Source organism: Balaenoptera physalus (assembly GCF_965194825.1).
Source record: "Balaenoptera physalus genome assembly, chromosome: 11".
NCBI classification, from domain to species: Eukaryota; Metazoa; Chordata; class Mammalia; order Artiodactyla; family Balaenopteridae; genus Balaenoptera; species Balaenoptera physalus.
The window spans coordinates 26,091,593-26,119,207 of record NC_138896.1 but is presented as its reverse complement, the minus strand read 5'-3'; the positions used below and the strand labels follow the sequence as shown (position 1 = coordinate 26,119,207).

At 39.1% G+C, this 27,615-nt stretch overlaps 1 protein-coding gene across 18 annotated transcripts in view; it reads right to left on the bottom strand.

Moving 5' to 3' along the window:
• The window catches only part of PKHD1 (PKHD1 ciliary IPT domain containing fibrocystin/polyductin), a 439,380-nt gene that overhangs the window by 157,727 nt on the left and 254,038 nt on the right, over positions 1-27,615 (bottom strand). For 17 of the 18 annotated variants that reach the window (XM_082411613.1, XM_082411609.1, XM_082411612.1 and 14 more), the window contains one exon: positions 1,194-1,331. The exons of the other annotated variant lie outside the window; for it this stretch is intronic. In XM_082411613.1, coding sequence (XP_082267739.1) covers positions 1,194-1,331 — 138 coding nt within the window. The remainder of the gene's footprint in view (positions 1-1,193; positions 1,332-27,615) is intronic. 18 annotated transcript variants of the gene reach the window in all.

The following is a 27,615-nucleotide window of genomic DNA, read 5'->3' as shown; positions in this document are numbered from 1 at the left end:
AGAATTCTAATAGACTTTTTAAAAGTGGGAACACATTGTCTCAAAAGGTTTTGATTTTTCTGTCACTGGAAGCATTCAAGAAGAGGTTTGACCAAAATTTTTCAGGAAGCTTCTTGCAGTAATTTAAACTTTGGACAGGCAGTTAGGCCTAGAAGTCTCTCCTTCCAGAGAGTCTAAAATTTGCATGCTACTGAACAACAATATCTAAACATTTCCTCACCATCAGAGATTGTTTCTTTGGGATAAGGTATTTTTGTTTCTGAAAATTCTCTTTTAATCTCCTCTGTGGGGGCAAAGTAGAAAGCCTTTCTGAGTTCAAAAGTAGTTCCTTTGAGGGCAAGGGGCATGTCTTCCCATCACTGTGTACAACAGTTTCAAGTACAGAGCCTACCTAGAGCAACTCGGGTTTTTATTTAAGTAAGCCAGTGTACCAGACCTGGTTAAACACCACCCCAGATCCACTCCATCCTGCAACATCCCTCACTTCCCAGAGGGAGGACCCTCATCTCCTAGCACCCTTGCATCTCTGGCCCCTGACCAGGAAGCCACAAAACATAACAGACTGAGCAGTTCATGGGTTTGGGGGGGAGGGGGCCAGGTGAATTGCTTGCCTTCTCCCAAGCTTTCTCCCTTTACTGTCCTAGGATGTGATGGTTCTATAAGGCTCCTCTCAAGGCATCTCCCACGCTGCGCAAACAGCTCTGTTTCCTTGAGAGACTCACTCTCACTTCACAGCGATTTCAGCCCCAGTAGAGCATGAGCGCACAGCTTAGCTTTCAGGTCTGTTCTCTGAAGGATGTGCACTAAGACAGCAATTGAAATTTTCTTGTGAGTTGGTTGATCAAAGGATAACCAGTCCACCCTACAAGATCTTCTGAAAGAGTGAGCCACGGGTAAATTCTCACACAAAGAACTAAAGGGAGAATTGATGTGAGACCTGAAGGAGGCAAAAAGAGCCCTGCAATGAGCATGAGGACCCTGGGACCAGATGGCAGCAGACAGCGGGTGGACAGGAGGGGGTGACCAGCAAACATCACCTCTGTGTCCAAAGCCTGCCAGGCAGAAGCTTTACTAGCAAACTTCCTCCTTGCCTCAGCCCTCCCCAAACTCCCTCAAGCAACCCGCGGGAGGACACCATCCTCTCCCAAGGCCTCTCTCTCCTCCCAAGCCTGGTGCCCTTGCCCTTGACTCACCAACTCTCAGTTCCCCGCCTGCAATGAGCATGCACGCCATGCTCAGAACGTTGCTTCTGTCCACAGGGAATTCTAGAGTCCCCATCACATAGAGGCCTCTGAGGGACGGAAGATCTGTATCCACAAGGACAGTCCTGTCTGCAGAAGGAAAAGAAATTGCTCAGACCCATAAACACAACGAGAATTACCTCCTCTCCTCCAGTGACCTGCACTGCGGTGCTCCAGGCAGTTCAGGAGCTGCTTCCCTTGCTGCCTGGGCCAGGACAGGGGCAGGAAGTGGAATAACAAATGGTTTTCCAAAGGCTAGGCTTTCATAAAGAGGCAGGGGAAACAAGAAGGCATGATGCATACATTCTGCCATCGCTTCACAAACCGAGGGTCATGGCCAAAGGCATTGCCGATGCCCCAAACCCTGCCCCAAGCCTACTTTAGCGCAAACGTCCAGATGAGCTCCACACCCTTTGTCCCCATCCCTCCAGTTTGGCTCTCATGTCTGAGAGGTAGACAACCATACAGACGACCTTGGCCTCTGAAGTCAGGCTATCTGGATGTGAAGCCCAGCTCTGCTACTGTCTGACTGCGTGGACCAACAATTTTACCCCTCTGTGCCTCAGTTTTCTAATCTGTGAAGTGAGGATGATAATCAAAATACCTGCTTCATTCATAAGGTTTTTGTGAGGATTAAATGAATCAATAGACCTAAAGGGCTGAACCATTCTCAATTCCCCAATCCCACCACGAAAAGCCCAGTGTCTGGTACGTGCTCAATAAACGCTGGACATTTTCATTATTAGTACTGTTGTCCATTAGCTTAGCAAGCTTGCAGAGCTCACGGGACAACTTAAAACTTATTCTTCATTTCCCCTTCCATAAAAGCAGTTTCCATACAACTTCAGGAGGAAGAAACATTGATTTTTGTTTGAAAGTAACAATAGAGTAATACATGAGTAAAAATTCACCTTTAAAACAGTAAATATTTCATGTGTGCCAAAGTATTAAGTGTTACTTTCTGAGGCTTAGTAGTAATTCAACCCAAATTAAAGATATCAAATAAACATTTCTGCTTACATCTTAAGTACCATAATCACTGACACATGCAAAGATTTTTAAGGAATTTTTTTTTTAATTTATTTTGTTGAAGTATAGTTGATTTACAATGTTGTGTTACTTTCTGGTGTACAGCAAAGTAATTCAGTTATACATATATATCTATTCTTTTTCATATTCTTTTCCATTATAGGTTATTAGAAGATACTGAATATTGTTCCCTGTGCTATACAGTAGGTCCTTATTGGTTATCCACTCTATATATAATAGTTTGCCTCTGCTAATCCCACATTCTCAGTCTTTCCTTCTCCCACCCCCTCTCCCTTGGCAACCACAAGTCTATTCTCTATGGTTGTGAGTCTGTTTCTGTTTCATATTTAAGGAATTTTTTAACAATCTCACTTCTCATTCCAGAAAACAATGCACCTGTTGCTCTTAAGGACCTGCTCACCCAAATTAACTTCTCAGGAGTTGTCTTTTCTGGTTCCTGCCTACTGCTCAAAGGATAAGACCACCACACCTTCCTATGGTAGACAGTAGAGGGTCGTGAACCAACCATTTCCCTATTCCTCCTCGTTCATAGTTAGACTACCTTTTCTAGCCTCCTCTACAATTAAATGAAGCCATGTGACTGAGGTGTAGTCAATAAAATGTAAGCAGAATTGAAGTGTGACATCTCGGACCTCGTCCCTAAATTCTCCTGCAGGTATTCCCTCCCTCCCTTGTGTCTCTGTTAAATAGTAGAACACAGGTTCTCATGGTGTGGGCATGGGCCAAACAGCATCTGCATCACCCACTCATCCATCAGAAGCAACCCAAGTTTTAGCTCTGCTGGTAAGCCATTCATGGTCTTACACTGGATCTACCACTCCCCTGTGGAAATCTCTCTCTAGTGATACCCTGGACCTTCTTACAACATAGCACTAAAACACATTATTGTAATTACATACATGATTATTGCTTGTAAGGAGGGAACTGTCACTGGGCTGGTCCTCAGTGTAACTATGTCTTTCTCTCCAACTGTTACTTCCTTAGGAGAAGAGAACATCCCTTTTTAAAAACCCCTAGTGCTTATTGTGACATCAAAGATGAAGCTGTTAAATAAACATTGCCCAGATCTGTTGAGTTTAGTTCCCGACACCCCTTAAAATTCAAGAGTTTATTAGTGACTGATACAAAATGAATAATCAAGCTAAACAGATGAAAATAAATTTGCATTTCAATTTCATGTCTGCTCCTTTCCACACATTCAAACAAAAGAGTGAAATATCTAGAGAATGTTCTAGGTTTAACATATATTTTATAGGCTCATGACTTTAACATGACTTCAAAAGCAAGACAGAAATTATTTCAAGCAAACACCTTTCAATACAAGAGTTCTATACAAATAGGCTTTATCTCTTCCAACCTATGGCCCATTCCACCAGTGTTTGCCTCTTGAACCTGATTGTACAAAATAACTGAATTTCTTCAATAAATGTTTTCTCTCATTCACAAAATACTTACACACAACACACACACACACATACACACACACACACACAAAAGCATGATATTAGGCCTCTTTTGAATATACTTCTCAGTTAAAATATGTCTATTACATGGAATTTAAAGTTTTCCCTTTGGTCTTTAGCACATTCCCCCTTCATAGATGTTTTTCTTTAAATTCCCTGACCCGCTCCAAATATACCAACAAATTTCCCACAAATCATTCTTAGCCTAACTATTTTAAGCTCTGTGAGAACAGAGACCATATCTGTGACTCTAATGTTTATTTGCTCAGCACATAGAACAATACCCGTAATTTGGTAGGTGCTCAAAAATAACACCAAAGAGTGTACACACACCCCACATGTAAAACCCAACAGCCATCAGAAGCAAAGTATAGGTTGAAGGCAAGAGTAGAAACACTATTCTTATTTCTTTCAGTGCCACCTTTCACTTTGAAATTTCCTGGATCCACCCAGTCCCCTTTTTTTTCTTGCCTCTTTCCTTCCTGTGCCAAATCTTATTGGGTGGTAGGAAGTCAAAGATGAGTCAGGACAGCTAGGGCAGCTACCAGACACCAGTGGGGGACCACGGGCACCTAAGAGTATGGAAGGAACCCCCAGCAACTGGTTGTTTCAATTATAGTTTTATTTTTCCAAATACAATTTTTATCTTTCTAATTTTATTTTGTTTTTTATTTGTTGATATTGTACTTCTCCTTTTTTCTTTCTTTCTTACTTTTTTTTTTTTTTACCGCACCACGAAGCTTGCGGGATCTTGGTTCCCAGGCCGGAGGTCAGGCCCAAGCTCCTGTGGAAGGAACTCTGAGTCCAAACTGCTGGACTAACAGAGAACCTCAGACCCCAGGAAATATCAATCAGAGTGAGGCCTCCCAGAGGTCCTCATCTCAGCACCAAGACCCAGCTCTATATAACTGCCTGCAAACTCCAGTGCTGGATGTCTCAGGCCAAACAACCAGTAAAACAGGAATACGGCACCACCCATCAAAAAAAAAAAAAAAAAGAAATGACAAAAAAAATGTTACATACGAAGGAGCAAGGTAAAAACCTACACGACCAAATAAATGAAGACAAAATAGACGACCTACCTGAAAAAGAATTCAGGGTAATGATAGTATAGATGATCTAAAATCTTGGAAACAAATGGAGAAAATACAAGAAACATTTAACAAGGATCTAGAAGAACTAAAGAGCAAACAAACAGTGACGAACAACACAATTACTGAAATTAAAAATACTCTAGAAGGAATCCATAACAGAATAACTGAGGCAGAAGGATGGATAAGTGAGCTGGAAGATAAAATGGTGGAATAACTGCCAGGGAGCAGAATAAAGAAAAAAGAATGAAAAGAATTGAGGACAGTCTCAGAGACCTCTGGGACAACATTAAACACACGAACATTCGAATTATAGGGGTCACAGAAGAAGGAGAGAAAAAAAAAGGGTCTGAGAAAATATTTGAAGAGATTATAGTCGAAAACTTCCCTAACATGGGAAAGGAAATAGTCGATCAATTCCAGGAAGCCCAGAGAGTCCCATACAGGATAAACCCAAAGAGAAACATGCCAAGACACATATTAATCAAACTATCAAAAATTAAATACAAAGAAAAAATATTAAAAGCAGCAAGGGAAAAGCAACAAATAATATATAAGGGAATCCCCATAAGGTTAACACCTGATCTTTCAGCAGAAACTCTGCAAGCCAGAAGGGATTGACAGGACATATTTGAAGTGATGGAAGGGAAAAACCTACAACCAAGGTTTCTCTACCCAGCAAGGATCTCATTCAGATTCGATGGAGAAATTAAAACCTTTACAGATAAGCAAAAGTTAAGAGAATTCAGCACCACCAACCCAGCTTAACAACAAATGCTAAAGAAACTTCTCTAGGCAGGAAACACAAGAGAAGGAAAAGACCTACAAAAACAAACCCAAAACAATTAAGAAAATGGTAATAGGAACATACATATCGATAATTACCTTCAATGTAAATGGATTAAATGCTCCAACCAAAAGACACAGACTGGCTGAATGGATACAAAAACAAGACCCGTATATATGCTGTCTACAAGAGACCCACTTCAGACCTAGGGACACATACAGACTGAAAGTGAGAGGAAGGAAAAAGATATTCCATGCAAATGGAAATCAAAAGAAAGCTGGAGTAGCAATTCTCATATCAGACAAAATAGACTTTAAAACAAAGACGATTACAAGAGACAAAGAAGGACACTACATAAAGATCAACGGTTCAATCCAAGAAGAAGATATAACAATTGTAAATATTTACGCACCCAAAATAGGAGCACCTCAATACATAAGGCAAACGTTAACAGCCATAAAAGGGGAAATCGACAGTAACACAATCATAGTAGGGGACTTTAACACCCCACTTTCACCAATGGACAGATCATCCAAAATGAAAATAAATAAGGAAACACAAGCTATAAATGATACATTAAACAAGATGGACCTAATTGATATTTATAGGACATTCCATCCCAAAACAACAGAATGCACTTTCTTCTCAAGTGCCCATGGAACATTCTCCAGGATAGATCATATCTTGGGTCACAAATCAAGCCTTGGTAATTTAAGAAAATTGAAATCATACCAAGTATCTTTTCCAACCACAATGCTATGAGACTATATATCAATTACAGGAAAAAAAAACTGTAAAAAATACAAACCCATGGAGGCTAAACAATACACTACTAAATAACCAAGAGATCACTGAAGAAATCAAAGAGGAAATCAAAAAATACCTAGAAACAAATAAACAATGAAAACATGATGGTCCAAAACCTATGGGATGCAGCAAAAGCAGTTCTAACAGAGAAGTTTATAGCAATACAATCCTTCCTCAGGAAACAAGAAACATCTCAAATAAACAACCTAACCTTACACCTAAAGCAATTAGAGAAAGAAGAACAAAAACAACCCCAAAGTTAGCAGAAGGAAAGAAATCATAAAGATCAGATCAGAAATAAATGAAAAAGAAATGAAGGAAACGATAGCAAAGATCAATAAAACTAAAAGCTGCTTCTTTGAGAAGATAAACAAAATTGATAAACCACTAGCCAGGCTCATCAAGAAAAAAAGGGAGAAGACTCAAATCAACAGAATAAGAAATGAAAAAGGAGAAGTAACAACTGACACTGCAGAAACACAAAGGATCATGAGAGATTACTACAAGCAACTCTATGCCAATAAAATGGACAACCTGGAAGAAATGGACAAATTTTTAGAAATGCACAACCTTCTGAAACTGAACCAGGAAGAAATAGAAAATATAAACAGAGCAATCACAAGCACTGAAATTGAGACTCTGATTAAAAATCTTCCAACAAACAAAAGTCTAGGACCAGATGGCTTCACAGGCGAATTCTATCAAACATTTAGAGAAGATCTAACACCTATCCTTCTCAAAATCTTCCAAAATATAGCAGAGGGAGGAACACTCCCAAACTCATTCTATGAGGCAACTGTCACCCTGATACCAAAACCAGACAAAGATGTCACAAAAAAAGAAAACTACAGGTCAATAGCCCTGATGAACATAGATGCAAAAATCCTCAACAAAATACTAGCACATTAAAAGGATCATACACCGTGATCAAGTGGGGTTTATTCCAGGAATGCAAGGATTCTTCAGTATATTCAAATCAATCAATGTGATACACCATATTAACAAACTGAAGGAGAAAAACCATATGATCATTTCAATAGATGCAGAAAAATCTTTCGACAAAATTCAACACCCATTTGTGATAAAAAAAATAACTCTCCAGAAAGTAGGCATAGAGGGAACTGACCTCAACATAATAAAGGCCATATATGACAAACCCACAGCCAACATCATTCTCAATGGTGAAAAACTGAAACCATTTCCACTAAGATCAGGAAGACAAGGTTGCCCACTCTAACCACTATTATTCAACATAGTTTTGGAAGTTTTAACCACAGCAATCAGAGAAGAAAAAGAAATAGAAGGAATCCAAATTGGAAAAGAAGTAAAGCTGTCACTGTTTGCAGATGACATGATACTATACATAGAGAATCCTAAAGATGCTGCCAGAAAACTACTAGAGCTAATCAATGAATTTGGTAAAGTAGCAGGAAACAAAATTAATGCACAGAAATCTCTTGCATTCCTATACACTAATGATGAAAAATCTGAAAGAGAAATTAGGGAAACACTCCCTTTTACCACTGCAACAAAAAGAATAAAATACCTAGGAATAAACCTATCTAAGGAGACAAAAGACCTGTATGCAGAAAACTATAAGACACTGATGAAAGAAATTAAAGATGATACAAACAGATGGAGAGATATACCATGTCCTTGGATTGGAAGAATCATCATTGTGAAAATGACTATACTACCCAAAGCAATCCACAGATTCAATGCAATCCCTATCAAACTACCAATGGCATTTTTCACAGAACTAGAACAAAAAATTTCACAATTTGTATGGAAACACCAAAGACCCCGAATAGCCAAAGCAATCGTGAGAAAGAAAAATGGAGCTGGAGGAATCAGGCTCCCAGACTTCAGACTATACTACAAAGCTACAGTAATCAAGACAGTATGGTACTGGCACAAAAACAGAAATATAGATCAATGGAACAGGATAGAAAGCCCAGAGATAAACCCATGCACATATGGTCACCTTATCTTTGATAAAGCAGGCAAGAGTATACAATGGAGAAAAGACAGCCTCTTCAATAAGTTTTGCTGGGAAAACTGGGCAGCTACATGTAAAAGAACTAAATTAGAACACTTCCTAAAACCATACACAAAAATAAACTCAAAATGGATTAAAGACCTACATGTAAGGCCGGACACTCTAAAACTCTTAGAGGAAAACATAGGTAGAACATTCTATGACATAAATCACAGCAAGATCCTTTTTGACCCACCTCCTAGAGAAATGGAAATAAAAACAAAAATAAACAAATGGGACCTAACAAAACTTAAAAGCTTTTGCACAGCAAAGGAAACCATAAACAAGACCAAAAGACAACCATCAGAATGGGAGAAAATATTCGCCAACAAAGCAACTGACAAAGGATTAATCTCCAAAATATACAAGGAGCTCATGCAGCTCAACATCAAAAAAACAAACAACCCAATCAAAAAATGGGCAGAAGACCTAAATAGACATTTCTCTAAAGAAGATATACAGATTGCCAACACACTCATGAAAAGATGCTCAACATCACTAATCATTAGAGAAATGCAAATCAAAACCACAATGAGGTTATCACCTCACACCGGTCAGAATGGCCATCATCAAAAAATCTACAAACAAGAAATCCTGGAGAGGTGTGGAGAAAAGGGAACTCTCTTGCACTGTTGGTGGGAATGTAAATTGATACAGCCACTATGGAGAACAGTAAGGGGGTTCCTTAAAAACCTAAAAAGAGAACCACCGTATGACCCAGAAATCCCACTACTGGGCATATACCCTGAGAAAACCATAATTCAAAAAGAGTCATGTACCACAATGTTCATTGCAACACTATTTACAATAACCAGGACATGGAAGCAACCTAAGTGTCCATCGACAGATGAATGGATAAAGAAGATGTGGCACATATATACAGTGGGATATTACTCAGCCATAAAAAGAAACGAAATTGAATTATTTGTAGTGAAGTGGATGGACCTAGGGTCTGTCATACAGAGTGAAGTAAGTCAGAAAGAGAAAAACAAATACCGTATGCTAACATATATATATGTGGAATCTAAAAAAGAAAAAAAAATGATTCTGATGAACCTAAGGGCAGGACAGGAATAAAGACACAGACATACAGAATGGACTTGAGGACACGGGGAGCAGGAAGGGTAAGCTGGGACAAAGTGAGAGAGTAGCACTGACATATATACAATACCAAATGTAAAATAGATAGCTAGTGGGAAGCAGCTCCATAGCACAGGGAGATCAGCTCGGTGCTTTGCGACCATCTAGAGGGGTGGGATAAGGAGGGTGGGAGGGAAACGCGAGAAGGAGGGGATATGGGGACATACATATGCATATAGTTGATTCACTTTGTTATACAGCAGAAAGTAACACAACACTGTAATTATACTCCAATAAAGATGTTAGAAAATATATATGTTAGACATGTTTCCCATCATCAGGTGAAGACAGACAAATAAATACAACGCAATATCCTTGAAATGATAATATACTTTTTCATTACATGGAGATTGACCTCATCTTCATTTTCATCGACTTCAAAATAGAAGGTCTGTCCAAGTGCCTATTATAACAAAGTTCTGTGAAAATGAAATAAACCTATTACCGCTAAAGAATTTTGTAAAAGAATTCTCCTTGTATTACGGTAACAGAGATGACAGCTAGCATTGCAAGTGATGCAGGCAAAACACTTCCTCCTGACTTAGTGTCTAGAGCAGATCAGGTCCAAATGGACCAACCCTCAGCTATAATGACAGCTTCTAGAGGATTTCTCTCTGTTCCAGGTGTGGAAAGTTAGGACCAATATGCCACATTGTCTAGAAGTAGCATGATTTCCATGAAGTTACTCAAGATGTTTCAGAAAAATCATTCAGAAGCAGTTATGCACACAACCCACTTAGAAACTTGAATGATAGACCACATCTAATTTAACTGTGGCCCAATGCTTTTCACCTTGTCTTGACTTGGCCAAGGCTCCTGCATCCTACTGTGTCAGTGACCAATCTATCCTACTGAAGAGAATGAGCAATGGCATATGGAGGGAACCATCTGGAATTTCTGTTGCTCGATGGGAGACTGATGGGGGAACATATCTGGAAAGACACTCCAAAAAGAATTAATGAGTACCAGATGTAATTAAAGACTGCTTTCCCCCTCAAAGGAGCTCAGGACCAGCCATGGGGTGGTGCCTCTTGGCCCCGAATTACACCCTCTTTCCACTTGTTCATCCATCAAACACTAAACATCCCACCATCTTTATTTTAGTGTTTTTTCCCAAGCGGTGTTTGGGGTTTTTTCTCCCCTGAAATGGTTGTATTTTACAATGAGAAGGATAAAGCTTTATAAATAATATCTGGAAAGTTAACACTAAGGAAAAATCACCTGACTTTCCCCACGTATCAAATGCAACTACAAAAATAAAAACAAAGAGGCATTAGTCTTCTATAAATGCATAGCTACCCTTAAGACCAGAAATCCTGAGCCAAATCAAAAGGCAGATGTCTCTGACAGAAGGCGAGGGCTTCTTTGTATCAGGAATGATCTGACTACTATAGCTACAAAGCGTGCCATATAATTTCAACACTAGATTTAAACTCATTTTTTTCCCCAGAAAAGTCAGGGAATCAAGGTCACTATTGTGTAGCATTCCAACAGTCTGACATTCATCTAAATCCTGTAGAAAAGAGATCAAGGGCGAAGGGCACAGATCCTGGGAATAATGATGGGGTCTCATGAATAAGCACAATTTAGGGCAGGCAGACCCACTGCTTGTGTTATATTCACTGCATCAGGCCCATAACTTAGGTGGTGAAGACAGTTTCCACTACAACCCTGCTATTGTCAGGAACACAGCCTACACCAACTTTGGACATGTCTCTGACTTCTAGGGGAGAATGATGGCATGCAAGGGCAGAGCAGGACATACAAGGACTATTTGTAGGCTTGTTATTTTCCTGTACCTTCCATAATTAATGAGCTTGTTTCTACATTCAGTCTTAGCTCCAATACTTTCCCATAAATATGTGAACCAATGGAAAAATAAGTTTTAATGCCATTTCAATCATTATTAAGTGACCCAATCTTCCTTTTTAAAAAGAGAAGACTATTTTCAGCTCTAAAGTAACTATTTTAGATACTTAGATATACATATGTACACAGTCATTGGTAGTATTTTCTCTCCTTTGTAGTCATTTAGCTTTTGGTGACTCTAATGATTTATCCAAATATTCCATCTATCACGATATATGAGGATGGCTCATCCAAAAAAATTACTTTTATAACAGAATGGAATTGTCATACATAAACAGTTCACAGGAATGAAAGGTTAACATGATTGAAAATGAACGTCAAGTAGACTAATTTACAGAGATGTTGGTATTCATTTATAAAGAATTCATTCTCTTATAGAAAAAGCAGAACAAAGAAGTGCTAGAAGATGATGCAGTCCTTCTATAACTATATGCTTTTCAAAGAGCTGCTAACTTTACAGCCTGCCTTTTTCGTCAAATCCACACAGGTAGTTTCTTTATTCTACTCTATCATTTTTTTCAAACTGGTCTTAAAAATAGGCAGAAGAGGCAGTTTTCAAAGTACCCAGAGGCACATGATTCAGCCCTGAAAGCCAGCTTCCTTACACCTTGAAGAAAAGCCATCTGCCTGCCTGGTGTGTGTGTGTTTGGGGTGGGGGTGGGGGGAGGCTGCTCTCTTCACTCTTACCTCATGAGAAGAGTCCAATTTAAACTTCGGACAACAAATTCCCATCCCCTCCCCACATACACTCTCTCTGTGTCTTTCTCCATCACAGACAAACGTGCATAATTCCCACAGTAGAATCAACATTTTAAATTATGATATTTTAATTGATCAATAAAATGTTTAACATACAGTGTTTATCTCTTCCTCTAATCTATACCATCTGTTCTTCAAAAATATTTTGAATCTATTTAATAGGAAGGTCTTTAAGTAAAATTACCAACTGTATCAGATCAATCCTCTAAAGCCCAAATTCTGAAAGGAACATACCAGAAGGTGCTGCCATTTTTATAGAAATAGAAAAGAATTTGTGCCTTCTTTCATTCCAGCTTTCTTGGTTTTGTTTTGCTTTTAGTCTTGAGATGCTGTTATGCTGCAGTTCTCTCCATTAGGCTTCAAAGAATTCACCGTGGCCAACTTGGTATTGCCTTTTTTTAAAACAACTTTAATATTTAAAAAATTGATATATAATTGACATGCAAAAAGCTGTACATATTTCATGTATACAACTTAATGAGTTTAGAGATAAGTATACACCCATGTAACATCACTACAATCTAGGCCATAAACCTATCTATTCTTTCAAAAAATTTCTTCCCACCCTTTTAATTAATCAATTTATTTACTTATTTATTATTAATTATTACTTTGGGATAAGAACACTTAACATAATATCTACCCTCTTAGCAAATTTTAAGTACAGAATATCGTACTGTTTGCTATAGGCACTTTGCTTTACAATAGCTCTCTAGGATTTATTCATCATGCATAACTGAACATTGTACCCTTTGACTAGTACCTCTTCATTTCCCCATCTTCCCTGTCCCGGCAACCACTCAATTTAAAAAATGGGCAAAGGAACTGAATAGACATTTCCCCAAAGAAAACATACAAATGTACAACAGGTACATGAAAATGTGTTCAACATCACTAATCATCAGGGAAATGCAAATCAGAACTACAAGATATCACCTCATAACTCTTAGTATGGCTTTTATCAAAAAGAAAAAAGAAAAAACAGATAAGTGTTGGCAAGAAATTGGAGAAAATGGGACCTTAGTGCACTGCTGGTGGGAATATAAACTGGCACAGCCACAATGGAAAACAGTATGGAGGTTCCTCAAAAAAATTAAAAATAGAACCACCATATGATCCAGAAATTCCATATCTGGGTATTTACCCAAAGGAAATGAAAACAGGACCTCAGAGATATCTGCATGCCCATGGTCATTGGTGTTGCCACTTGAAACAAGGTCCATGGTGCTCTGATTGCTCAGATGACTCGAGACTCAAAAAAACAAGCAACAGGATAACAACAGCAAAAACCTAGACCTTGCAATCCCCAGGAGACATAAAAGTGAAGAGCAGGCGTTCTGATAAATTTGAGGTCAGATGTTTTATCCACATAATGAGGTCAGAGGCTTTATCCACATAATTCTGTTATCTCAATATATCATCAATGAATCTGTACTAACCTGAAGTTTCATGATTAAATTCCTCTCCAACCCTTGCAGTAAATGATACATTCATATTTGGAAAGGCATAAACTGATAAGTCTCAGGTGATCCAATTATTAAATTTTTACATGTGGCAGTTAGTGTTAAAGCCAAATGAGGCATCAAATTTATTTTCCTATGTGGGTTTTTGCTTTGATTAGTTTCCTTAAGAAAAATAATGAAATCAACTTCTAGTAAATAAATATATTTTCCAATTTAATTCTGAAGAAAAAACATGAAGATCTATGAAATAAGTGATATAGCTCCATGTAGCAAACATTATATTCAATGAGTTTATTTCCCCTTCAGCTCTTTTTTGAAAACAAATCCTCTCTTTTTTTCTCTGCTTGACACTAGAGAGGGCAATGTGTCCAGAAAACTATGAGATTCTTTACTTGCTTTTAATGTTATTGATTATTGTTTTTTCAAGCTTTCAATTATTTCTTCCAGCTGGGGGGAAAAACCCCTCCAAAACACTATTAAATTCCTTAAAAATAAAATGCTTGTATTCTATTTGTTTTAAAAATTATATGCATTATTTCATAAATGCATAATTGATGCTTAAAAGAGAACTTAGAATATAGTACCTGACATAAATATTGAGTAAATAACCTCTGTTCTACATGTTAACACGTTGTATTCAAGTTCATAACTTCTGAGCAAACTAGTCTGTATTTTCCATTCCTAAGATCATGAAGTGCTTATGTTCTATATAAATATAAGAATTACTTCTGTAGAGGTGTTCACTGTTCTAAACATTTCCATTGTTATATATTTTTAAAATTCCCAAAGTCTTTAAGAATTTCTTTATAAATTACATTTATTTAATGCTTGGGGTTTCCAAAATAACTTCCTTTCCCCTTGAGTTCAAATACATCCCAGAGACCATGAAGGTTCCTAAAACTTTTATTCACGATTCACATGTATTTCAACAATAATATCCAGATTTTACAACCCCTGCCATAAGTCCCAATACTCTAAAATATCTTCATACTGTTTGGCAAAGATACTGAAATCCCCATCCTTAGGTTTAATCCTTCTTTTTAATCTAGGGTGTCTAGAAATTCCCAAGAGAAGAATGATATATAAAGCAAAGCATTATCACTGGCCAATAAGTTTATTCATTCACCCATTCATTCACTTAGTAAATATTATCAAGTGCTTTGTTGGATACTGATATATGTCAAAGAAATGAATATAAATAAAATAAGGCTTCCCATTCCACAGAGAGAAGTAAATACTTTTATGAGATTGATCGGATGAGGTTTTGGTGGAAGGAAGAAGTAGATCTGAATCCTTTTTAGTATTTGCTTCTGATATGCACCAAAATAATCATGGCAAGGCCCAGGCACTATTTCAAAGTAAGGAACACTGTGTCTGTTTCTCCCTTCTTTCTAGTGCCCATCCATCCCTGAGAACCCAATGCCTTCATTTGCTCATAACCCCCTAATGGCTGGAATCCCCATGATGCCCCACCTACCTACCCTCCACACATATCCAGGGTCTAAGTAGTTCTATAGTCCCATTCACGTCTCAACTATACCCCCATTCTCTCCAGGCTATAGTCACTGACACCTGACTAATAAAGAATTAGTGTAGGAAAAACACACTGGCTAATCCATCTACTACTATTTGCCCAAGTGCAGCAGAGCGCTCACCTGATTAGAATTCAGAGAGACCTAAATCTGAATCCCAAATAAGCCATTCCTTGGGAAAACTGCTTAGCTTCTCTGATTTTCTGTTCCCCACGTGCAAAATAAGAGAACTAATACTTCATGGAGGTGATAGTAAGGATTAGGTGAAACACCACATATAAAAGTATTACAGTGCCTGCCCTTACCAGGCATAAAAGTATTAGCTATCATCTGTTTTTTACACCCAACATATATTTTTTAGTGTTCTTTCTATGCCTGTCACTTCTATTTGGTGAGCCAAAGAGACACAGGCCTGGCTCTCATGAAACTTAAGTTTTTGTGGAGGAAATAGACATCTAAATATAATCACACAGATAACTACATAGGCACAAACTGTGCTAAGTGGTAAGAAGGAAAAATGCAAAATATCGTGGGGACAGAGCGCTCTAGACAGAAAAAGTAGTATATATGAATAGCATAAAGTGGGGAAAAGCTCCATACACTCAGAAGACTGAAAAATAGCAAGGGCACATAGACTGAAGAAGCTGGAGGACAGTGGTGAGAGGTGGAGGTGGAAAGGCAGGCAGGTGAGCGGGTCAGGCAGGACTTTGAAGGCTACGTGACAAATTGGAGACATTCTCCTAAGAGTGACATAAAGCCAACAAAGAGTTCTAAGCAGGGAAATTACATAACCACTTTGTATTTTTAAAATATCACTCTGGCTGCAGTGGAGAAGAATGGAGTTGATGAGGGCAAGACAAGCCAGAGGAGAATACCTAAGGGGCATCCTAGTGGTTCACCCAAGAGATGGTGAAAGGAGAGATGATGAAAAGCAGGCAGATGGGAGAAATACTTAGGAACAGAATATACAAGATTGGCTGAAGTGTCAAGAAGAACTGTGCAGTCGGTAATGGGAGACAACATCATGGGCTCAATCCGAAAAGCTGGGGAGGAGCAAGGTGGCAGCTGGGAATGGCAGACTCGTGCGGGGAGGAGAGGAATAGAGGATGCTCTCCAGGGGTTTAGTTTGAGATACCTGTAAGTCATCTTAGTAGAGGTTTCAATTTGACAGTTGGACATATGGGTCTGATACTTGGAAAAAGAAAAAATATTTTCCTGGCTTTAAATACTGTCTATAGGTTGATGTCTATCAAATTTACATTCTCAGAAATACCGGGGAAGCAGAGACAGAATGAGGAGAGAAGAAATAGCATCAAGAAGTCGATGAGGGCTCAAGGGAATTTTTTAATCATATGGACATGCAAAAAGATGTATAAATGCTGTTGGGAAGCATCCTGTAGCAGGGAAAGGTTGTAGACAGGGAAAGGAAACCACCTGGAGGGAAAGACCGGCACGTGATGCAGGGAACGCCAGGCGAGACTGACCTTTGAGAGAAGGTAAAACATTTTCTCTGTTAGAACAGAAGAGAAGAAGGTAGGGGCACATGCAATCCGTGTGCACTCATCTCCTTTCAAGAGGAAACTGAATATTCGTACAAAGTGTAAAAATTTAAATACCCTGCAAAGATTGCGAACTTGGGACACCCTTTCAGTTCGCCTTTAAATCACATAATGTAAACATTAAAATCCACCTGACAATAACCAATCAGGGATGATCTCTATTACAAAACTTTTAGTATGAAATGAATCTATATATCTGGGCATTTAGCTTAGTTTCTCCCTAAGAAATTATATTCCCTCTACAACATCTGAATGGGGTTCTTTTAAAAGTAATTGAATTTATAGATTCATATGGAGGGAAAATGTTTGCAACGTTGTGTCTTCTTGTACTGGTGTGTCATTCCATTTATTCACCTAAGTTTTAAGCGTTTTTCTTTTTTTCATATGCCTTGTTAAGTTTACATCTAGGGTTTTTTTCCATAAAAATTAGAATCTTTTGTCTATTACCTTTTCTAATTGATGATTATTATAAGAATGCTATTGCTCATTATATATTGGTGTGGTTTCAGCTGTTTTACTGACCTCTTTTGTTTAACAATATTTCACTTGAATTTCTTGTATTTTTCTAGTGAAAAATAATGTTTACCAGTAATTGTTTTCCTCCTTCTTTCTAATGGTTATGTCCTTTATTATATTTTTTTCTTGTTCTGTTGCATTGTCTGTCATCTCCAGTCATAGGAGATGTTTTGCTCCTGACTCTAACAGAAAGTAATTAATCTTTCATGGTTATCTTTGAACTTTCCTGTGGATTTCTTGTAAATACTTTATATCAGGTTAAGAAAAATTTCTATTTCTAGCCTAATAATTTTGGGGTTGGTTGAGTAGGCAATGAAATTGATCAAATGCTTTCTCTTTCATAAGTTGGTAAGCCTTTGTGGGAAATCCTCTTGTTACTCCTACAGAATCCTCTTGTTATTACCATGTAAACAGTTTTCCTTTGGGTGGGGAGAAGATAAATTTGACACACTGTGATCATTAGCTGTAACTTTTGCCCCTAAGCAATGCATAAAGATAGCTCTGTGCCCCATTCAAGAGGAAGACTGCATATTTTTCACACCAAGAAAAAAAAGCAAAAAATGGAATACTGTCAAAAAATCTTGCTTGAAATATTTGCTTAGATTTTATTTTTATTTTATTTAGATGCTTCTATGAAATAACTTGGAGAACTTTTCCCTTCAGTGTCCCAAATATGCTGAGAAACTTGTGACTGGACACCATTATAAACCTATAATTTGTTTCAATGATTTACTCCTTCCTCAGCACTTCTTAACCCATCCTCTCTGCCCCACTGTCCTAGTATGTTTTTTTTCTTCATACTCAAAGTTAGTTCCCCCAATAAACAACACTTTCATCATTCACCCCCATGACTACGCGGGCTCTGCAGCCTTGGACATTTTAGGTCTTCAAGAGCCCATTCTTAGGTAGAGAGACAGAGTAGTGTAGGTGAAAACTGGCACTGTATTTGATAAGGGGAGAAAGTTAAACTTTTTTGGCCGTTCTCTGGCTCTTCATATATTGAAAAGTGTGCCTTATTATTATAAAGAGATTCAAGGTACAGTCTTGGGGAGAGAAAAGTGTTCTAATGTTGCCTTAATTAATTATGTTAATAAATTTTTCCTGAAGTAGAAACATACTTGCATTCCTAGGATTCAACTCTATTTAATCATTATATATGATTCTTCTAAAGTACAGGTACATTTGATTTTCTAAAACTTCTCATCAATGTCAATTAGATTAGCACCTAATATTCTTTCTTTGCGCTCTCTTTGTCTAATTTTAGAATCAATTTTTTAGCTTTGAGAATGAATTCAGAAGCTTTGTGTCTTCTTCCAGGCTCAAAGAGAGTTGATAATATGGTGATTACATGTTCCTTGAAGGTACGTTTTGAATTTTTTAAGAGGCATCCTGAGTGATTTCAGACATAGGTGGGCTATGGATTCCACTTTGGAAATCAATTGGCCCAGAGAAATTCTCCCACTCATACAATAAGGTATAAATATTTTTGCTGTAATAATGCTTGTAAAAATTGGGGAAAAAATTTAAGTTCATCAGTAAAATAGTAGTTCAATAAATCATGTTACATTTTTTCTCTGGAATAGTATGCAGTCATTTAATAGGACGTAGTAGATTTCTTTTTACTGATATGTTATCTCCAAGATATATTGTTAATTTTTTAAAAGTCCATATGAATACTTATGACATATTTTCATGCTGAATTGGTTCAAAATGCAAATCATTAGTAGTTTACAACCATCTCAGTTGATCTCATGCATGCTAAAGTTTAAGAACTTCTGCTCTCAATCTTGGTTTCCTTGTGCATAGAATGTGGTGCCAACATCACAGCATCTTTATAAAGCTTCAGTGAGATAAAATAATATTAACACAATGCCCGGCACATAAAAAAACTGAACTCATTTTATTATCTTATTAAACAAATGAGTATATTATTACCAGTGGCACTACTATTAACACTATACTGTAATTACTGTTACTATTACTAAATGAAGGATCTAAATCTCTTTGATCTGTCATATGTTTCTGTAGCCTTATATTTACATAATGTATTCCTTTTTTTGGCTCAGAAAATTAAATTTAAATACTTCTGCTATTTCTTGCATCATTTCTTGCTGATAATATTTTATGGTCTTCTGATTTTAACCCAGCCTCTCTGACTACCATCATTCAAGTAATGTGGGACCTTGTAGCAAGGCCAGCACTTGGCACTGAAGTGCTGGAATGGTCCTTATTATGCAGTGTGATTTGGGTTTGCCTGTGATGAAATATGGTGGAATTTGGATGGGAGAAGAAAAGAGTAAAATCGTAGCGTTTCCAAAAATTGTGGCTAAAGTTTTCCTCTCTGAGTGGGGCCTGAATTAAGCATGCTATGGAAAAAACTATTTATCAACAAAATCCTCTATTTTCTAAGTACCAACCAGTCTCTCCCTTTTCTTTGTTACCTGAAAGACCTTGGCATGAAGCTACATGCCCCTTTGGTCCTAGTTCTCCTTTTCCCTTGGGGAAAAAAGTCCACATTTCTCACACAGCTTAAGAGAAGAGACTCATAACCATACTTAATGTATAAAAGCTGTGATTTCCATGCAAACTGCTGCCTTCCCAGAAAAACAGAAAAGCCCTCTTTAGCAGTTTAAAACCCTTTAACTGTTTCCTTCCCTTTCCACTTGAACTACTGGGCTGCTCTGCCGGAAGCCTTCTCTGATGAATGAGATAATTTAAGAAGTATGAGAAGCCTTTTTAATTCATTCAGACTCATAAGATATCATTAAATACACACCAGGTACACACACCCGGAGCCAAAAAGACATACTGCACCACTCCGAAGATTCCCTCGGTTACAATGATTTCCTCACTAGTACTACGATTCAGGCCTGAACTAGTTATCAAACAGCAGCACTTGGGTCCCTTTGCAGTAGCCAGTGTCATAGCTCTAAGCAGGCGCTGATGTTTTCTCATTTACCCTCTTCCTTTTATAGTTTCACCAAAAAAAGAAAACAAACAAAACCAGGTGCGTCCACGCTCTGCAAATGAGAAAAGGAAACCTCTGAAACAACTTCCCAGCAAGCAGAAGATCCTCAAGCTGCTCCTAGCTACCACCACAGGAGGTGTGTCAACCGCCCAGGTGCTAAGCCAGGGCGGGCCTGCGGGCTGGGGAGGCAGTCAAGTCCCCAGAGAGCTCCGAGCTCCTGCTCAGCAAGCCACGCCAGGCCCAGCAGATCCTCAGGTGCTGACCCACGGGAGGACCATCAGGCTCAGGTGCAAGGTGCGGGGAGGAGGGAGGAGCAAGCTGTGCGGAGGAGGAGCTTGAACGAAGGCCACCAGCTCAGCAGGGGAGAAGGGAAACCCACTGGGAACACGAGAGTTCGGAGAACTCCATTAGCAAAAGGAATGAGCCTGTGCTCTCTTGCACAGAGCATCCTCTTAGCTGTGGGAAGCACAACTCACAGAGGGTAAGTTTCTGGCCCAAGGAACCTGAATAAATGCTGGCATTGAACGATTCCCAGGCCGGGTTCTGCGGCGGACCACCAGGGTTCCCCAGCAAGGTCAGCACCTGCTAGTCAGTTGCTAAGGTTCTTAGGGTCTCACCACCCTCCACCCATCCCTAGTGTGCAAAGATTCTCAGAGTGACAGTGACAGCTGTCCCTTCAGCTTCCAAAACCCCTAGAAACACTTTGGCAGGAACCGACTAGGCAGTACCTGCCTCTCACCCTCCTTTACTCACTCTAGCATTTATGGAGTCTCAGCTCCACGCCAAATCTCGTGCTTTCCACTGGGATAAGTTGAATAAGATATGGCCGCTGTCCTCAAGGCAACATAAAAGTAAATAATAATTACAGAATAAGGAAATTGGATGGAAATAGGCCCAAGGTGTTGCAGGAACACAGAAGAAAGAGAACTACATCAAACGGGATTCGGGGACACTTTCTGGAAGAGGTGACACTAAGTTGAGTGTTCAAAGACAGAAAGTAGCAACTGGCAGAGTGTTAGGGTGGGAAAGGGGGTGGGGAGAATTGGGAAGGAGGGGTGGGGCAAGTCCCAGGCAGAGAGAATGGCAAGTATAAACGAGCGGAGAGGAGAAAGAGCTGCCTCCGTCCGAAAACAGTAAGTAGACGCGTGCGATTGGTCGGCAGGGCACACAGGGAAGAGCTGGGCAACGAGGCCAGATCACAAACGACTCTGTGGTCCAAATCAATGACGTGGAGATTTACCCTAAAGGCTTTAGGGAGGCCCTGGAATATTCTACAATATTCTATACCCAAGACCAAGGCCTTCGGAAAATTGAAACTTGCTGCTTTTGACAATTAGGTTTTTCAGGTTTCCAAAAAGGTTAACCTATTCTCAAAATAAAATAGGTTCTGAAGTCAAATTTCTAATTTTATATTTTGTCACTTAATTTTTAAAACATCTAAAGTGATATACACATAGAATGATATGTACCATACACAGCACAGTCCAAATAAAGAGGACTCTTACTATAGTTAGTAAACACTAATATGGTATTAGAGCAACCACCCCAAGGCATCCAGCCTCACTATGCCAACAACAATCATTCCTGCTGACCCACTGCAAGTCCAGCAAGGATGCCATCAATATGAATGGAAGAGAGGGGCTGGGATACATCAGCATTCCATCCAGTTCACTGTTCATTCATTCATTTAACAAAAACACAGAGAGCATCTCCTCTGTTCCAGAGCTACCATGGACCATAGGAACACAAAGATGCGAAGTTCCTGTTGGTACTCATCACGTGCTGGAAGACAGCAGGGTGACGCCCGCCTTTTGCGCCTGTGAGCACAGCCCAGCCGATCCTGGCACAGTGCAGCAAGCTCACCACCTCTGTGCAAACCCTCCACACACTACTGCCGCCCGAGAAATGCAGTCAGAGGGGCTATCCGACTGTCCTTAAACCAGACAAAAGCCCAGCTCAATCCAAGTAAGAGCAATGTTTTTTTATCCAGACACTAACTTGCCATCAGGCGATGTTATCATGTAAATAAAGAGAGGCAAACGGATGGCTTCAGACAGGATCCAGGGCTCACAAAGCATCACTGATGTGACAAATGCAAGAAAGTGAGGACAAGCCGTTAGACACAGAGCAGGCCCTAGGAGTACACAGCAGCCTGACAAACAGGATCCTGGTCTTAACAACACATCCGTAGCAAAAGGCAGTCACATCCCACCTATAGGTTTTTGTTTATCAAATGCTGTTAATTTCCAAATATGGGGATATACCTCTAAGAAACAGATATTCCTGATTTTTTCTTAAAATATGCTTTACGGTGGTGTATCTGTTTATATCACCATGACCCTTTAGATCCTAGCCTTTGAAGGGCTCTATTCTGATCCCTCCCACATGATTAAATAGGGATAGTGTAATGAGCTAGACACACTCAAGGAATCTGGAGGCCTAGATTTGAATCTGTGCTGTCTCCATGATCTCTGAACTCTTTCTTGGACACCCCTTTTGGGTCCCATTTTCCTCAGTTATAAAATCAGAGATAATTGTGGCAGAGACCACTAGTTGTCTCCCAGTATCTTTTTTCTTTTCCCTTAGTCACAAGAACTCCAATTTTTAGCTTAATACATTGTCACCTAGCCAAAAGATTACATTTCCCAGTCTCCTTTCCCATTAGTTATGGCCATTCGGCCAAGTTTTGGCCAACAAGATGTAAGAAGAGGTGTCAAGTGTGACTTAGAGGTGGAATCCTTCCTACTTCCTGCTGCTTAGAATGTGGTTGCAATGGCTGGAGCTCCAGCCGACATCTTGGACCACAGAGTAACTTTGGGAATGGAAACAGCACATAATGGAGCAAATAGAGTCCAAGTCCCTGACGCCACAGAACAGACATAAGAGAGATAGAATCTTCTCTTTTTCAGGTCTTTGTTACTCACAGAAGACCTAATCTTACCTAATACAACTGATGCTTAACCTCATGGAGTGGTAGCAAATGTTAAGTGTGAGAATACTTTGTACTCGGAGTGTTTCCCTAAAATCCTGGCATCATGAGCTGCTCTGTGAATAAAAGGGTTACATGGTTAAACATCCTGGAGAAACAGCACATACTATATCCCCCCTGGAAATTACACAATCCATATTATCATATAAAGGGCTTTGAAAAGACCGGAAGCAAAGAAATTATTTTTCTGTTTAGTCCCAAATTTCCCAAACTCATTTGACGTCGTTATCTTTCTTACATGGGATGCTTATAAAGAACTAATTTCATAGGAAACAATTTGAGAAATTCTGGGTAAACTTACCGTTAGTAATAGGTAACATCTACATGACTGTTTTAGCCTTACAGTATGGTTTACCTAATTAGATTCATGTCATTCCAGTCCAGGTCCTCAGGTATATGCTTACATAACTCTCTGTATGTTTTCTACAGCAATTCTTTTTTTTTTTTTTTTTAATTTATTTTTGGCTGCGTTGGGCCTTCGTTGCTGCGCATGGGCTTTCTCTAGTTGTGGTGAGCGGGGGCTACTCTTCATTACGGTGCATGGACTTCTCATTGCAGTGGCTTCTTTTGTTGAGAGCATGGGCCCTAGGCACAAGGGCTTCAGTAGTTGTGGTACTCAGGCTTTCAGTAGTTGTGGCTCACGGGCTCTAGAGCACAGGCTCAGTAGTTGTGGCTCACGGGCTTAGTTGCTCTGCGGCATGTGGGATCTTCCCAGACCAGGGCTCGAACCCGTGTCCCCTGCATTGGCAGGTGGATTCTTAACTACTGTACCACCAGGGAAGTCCCTCTACAGCAATTCTTAATTTTATTAGTTTATAATGCTCACTGTGAGGAGGAGTTTTAACCACTTTCACTCCCTTGGATAGTGTGAAGGCCAAGGACTCCTCAGGGCCCATGTGGATCCTAATGAGCTGAATGTAGGAATCCGCCTTCTAAGGGAGCATTCCTGAATACATATAATAAATTCTGAGAAATATTGACATAAGGGTAAAATAAGAGATTTTTAATGTGTTTTCAAATAAGGGGGAAAAAACAGACTTACCAACCAGACCCCATTCCTGGGCTCATCTCTGGTCTGGATGTCCAAGAGAGATCACTTACATGGCTGGAAACTGATGTTGGCTACTAGCTAGAGCTCATCTGGGCTGCCAACCAGTGTGAAAAACACAGGGTCTCCATAGGATTTGGGGTCCCCATAGCCTGAGGGCTGCATCCCAAAAGGGAGCATCCCAAAAGCAAGAAAGACATCCAGGCAAAATGGTCTTCTTATGCAAGTGTTCTTGTGACCTAGGCCTGAAAGTCCCAGAACATCACTTCTACTATATTCTATTGGTCAAGCAAGTCAGGAAGGCAGACTCACATTCAAAGGAAAGGGAGTGAGCCCCCACTTCTCCAGGGGAGGAATAGCACACACTTACAGGGAGAGAAGGAATTTATGGCAGTACTTTTCACAGAATATCTACAACAACAACAACATGGACATTATGATAGTAATTAGAAACAGAACTAGATACCATTATTTAATGTGCTAATAAAGAAGCATATATATTATTATATCACAAATTTGGTTTTTAGTATTTTGATAGCTGGATCAATACAACTGGTTTCTTTTATGATCCTATTTTATTTTATGCATTAAAAATATTATTCTGAGAACGGATCTAGGCTTCACTAGACTGCCAAAGGGACCTAGGGCACACAAGAAGTTCAGAACCCCTGGGTTGTGTGAAAGGGTGGTGACCCCCAAGGATCAACAGTGAATCACTGTGTTAGTCCCGCCCCTGCTGGCCCGGCTGTACCTCTCATGGGCAAACTTCTTATCTTTAAAGCTCTACATATGAAGAGACTCCAAAAGCTCCCTCAAGAAGTATAATCAATTCAAGAAATGTCAACTGTACCTAAACCAATAATTGGGAAATCATGAATTATTTAATTCAACATTCCGAGAATATCTGCATGGAAAACAGACCATAAAGTAAAGAGAAAAAGAAGTAATTCAATTAGAGCAAGTGAAAAAAGCCCTGCTCTAGATTAAGGGCCCCATGGGCAGCTGTTCCTTACTTGGCTCAAACTTCCCCGGCCCCAACCAGGAGGGTAAAATACATATGCAGTCACTCAGGTCCCCTTCTCTTGTAAGAAATGCCTGGGTCTCCTCAAAGAATATTAATTCCATGAGACAAATTTCTTAGGGGAGTTAAACGAGGTAAAATATAGGTTTCTGCATTATCGTCAAGGAAAAGTTTCACTAATTCTCAGCAAATTTGTGGCAGTGCAGATCACAGACTATGAGGTCGGTAAGAGCTTGAAAGGTGATTTCTTAGTAGGGTGACCAACTCGTGCTGGTTTGCCTTGAACTTTCCAGGTTTTATCACTGAAAGTCATGTGTCCCAGGAAACTCCTCAGTTCTGTATAAATCAGAGTAGTTGGTCACTCTATTTACTAATGACTTTAAAGAGATTAGCTCCTAAGATCAACATCCCAAAATAAATATCAAAATCTCTGGATGCTGCTTTCAGTATTCTGAATTTGAAAGGACTTCACCAATGTACTCTGATGGACTACTACTGGCTGTTTAAAATATGACCTTCAATATGCCCTTCTGACCTCCAGAATTGAACTCATTGTAACAATTATATACAATCTTCTACATTTTTATAAAAAATATATTTATTGTGTTGATTTATATTTTTGTAAGATTGTACCCCTTTAGGAAATGACAATGATATCTTAGAGAAGATAGCCTAAGTCTATTCTATTCTCCCAAACTGACTGAGCTATACAAATTGACCAGTTCTGTTGGACTAAGCCTATTATATGACCTATTTATTTAGAACATTTGGCAGTATTCTAGAAAGAGAGTGGCTAGAGACAACCGGGCTGCCACCCTAGAAGTGATGCTATCTCACCAGGGAGTAATTGCTTTAAATTTTAACAAATTTTCTTTCTTTCAATTTTCTCCCTTGTGGAGAAAAGGGAACCCTCATACACTGTTGGTGGGAAAGTAAATTGGTGCAGCCGCTGTGAAAAATAGTATGGAGGTTTCTAAAAAAACTAAAAATAGAACTACCATATGACCCAGCAATTCCACTCCTGGGTATATCTCCAAAAACAAAAAACAAAAACACTAATTTGAAAAGATACATGCACCCCAATGTTCATAGCAGCATTATTTACAATTACCAAGATATGGAGCAACCTAAGTGTCCATCAACAGATTAATGGATAAAGAGGATGTGGTATACACACACACACACACACACACACTGGAATACTATTCAGCCATAAAAAAGAATGAAATTTTGCCATTTGCAGCAACATGGATGAACTTAGAAGACATTATGCTAAGTGAAATAAGTCAAAGGAAGATAAATACTGTATGATATCACTTATATGTGGAATCTAAAAACTACAACAAACTAGTGAATATAATTTTAAAAAAAAAGAAGCAGACTCATAGATATAGAGAACAAACTAATGGTTTCCAGTGGGGAGAGGGAAGAGGGGAAAGGTAATGTAGGGATAGGGGAGTAAAAGATTCAAACTATTATGTACAAAAAAAGTTACAGGATATATTTTATAACACAGGGAACAAAGCCAAATATTTTATAATAACTATAAATGGAATATAACCTTAAAATAATATGGGGATCCTTGAAGGCATTGATCTCTACCAGGGTTTTTATAAAGATCCGATACAGATGTGTAAAACAATAAGCCAAGAAAAGCATTAGATTTTGCATTTGATTTGTAGGAGCCTGCAGAGAGTATACAGTTTTTTCTCAGGCAGTTTCTAAACTACCATCCTCCTGGTCCTCCATGGAACGTTTACTATGAACCACCTCCACCATCTCAGTATCACTCTTTTCTTGCCTTCTGTTGTCTGACTTCTCCTCCTGGTTTCACGATTGCTCCTTCTCTGTGTTCTCTTCCTGCAATTTAAATTAGAATTTCCTCCAAGATGTTGTCTCCTACCCCCTCCTTGCATGTCTCTGTTGGCTCCCATGCTGGCTCTAAGCCTAGTTCAATCTCCAAGGCTTCCTTAGTCAACTCTTTGAGGATTACCAAATCTAAATCCAGATTCCCAACTGGTTTCCTTCCCAAACTCCTGAGTCATCTTTTCAACCTCATTCTCCTTTACCCTTCACAATTAATAAAATGCCAGGTCCTGCCAATTCTCCTTTCTTATCAAGTTTATGACACATACTTGTATTTTTCCATAGCAACCACCAATGCATTTATTGCTACTAGGAATCTTATAGTTTGTACTGTGATGGTCAAAGTACTCTTAAAAGTCCTAAGGAAACTAACTCATAATTCCTTTAAAAATTAGTTTTAAACTGCAC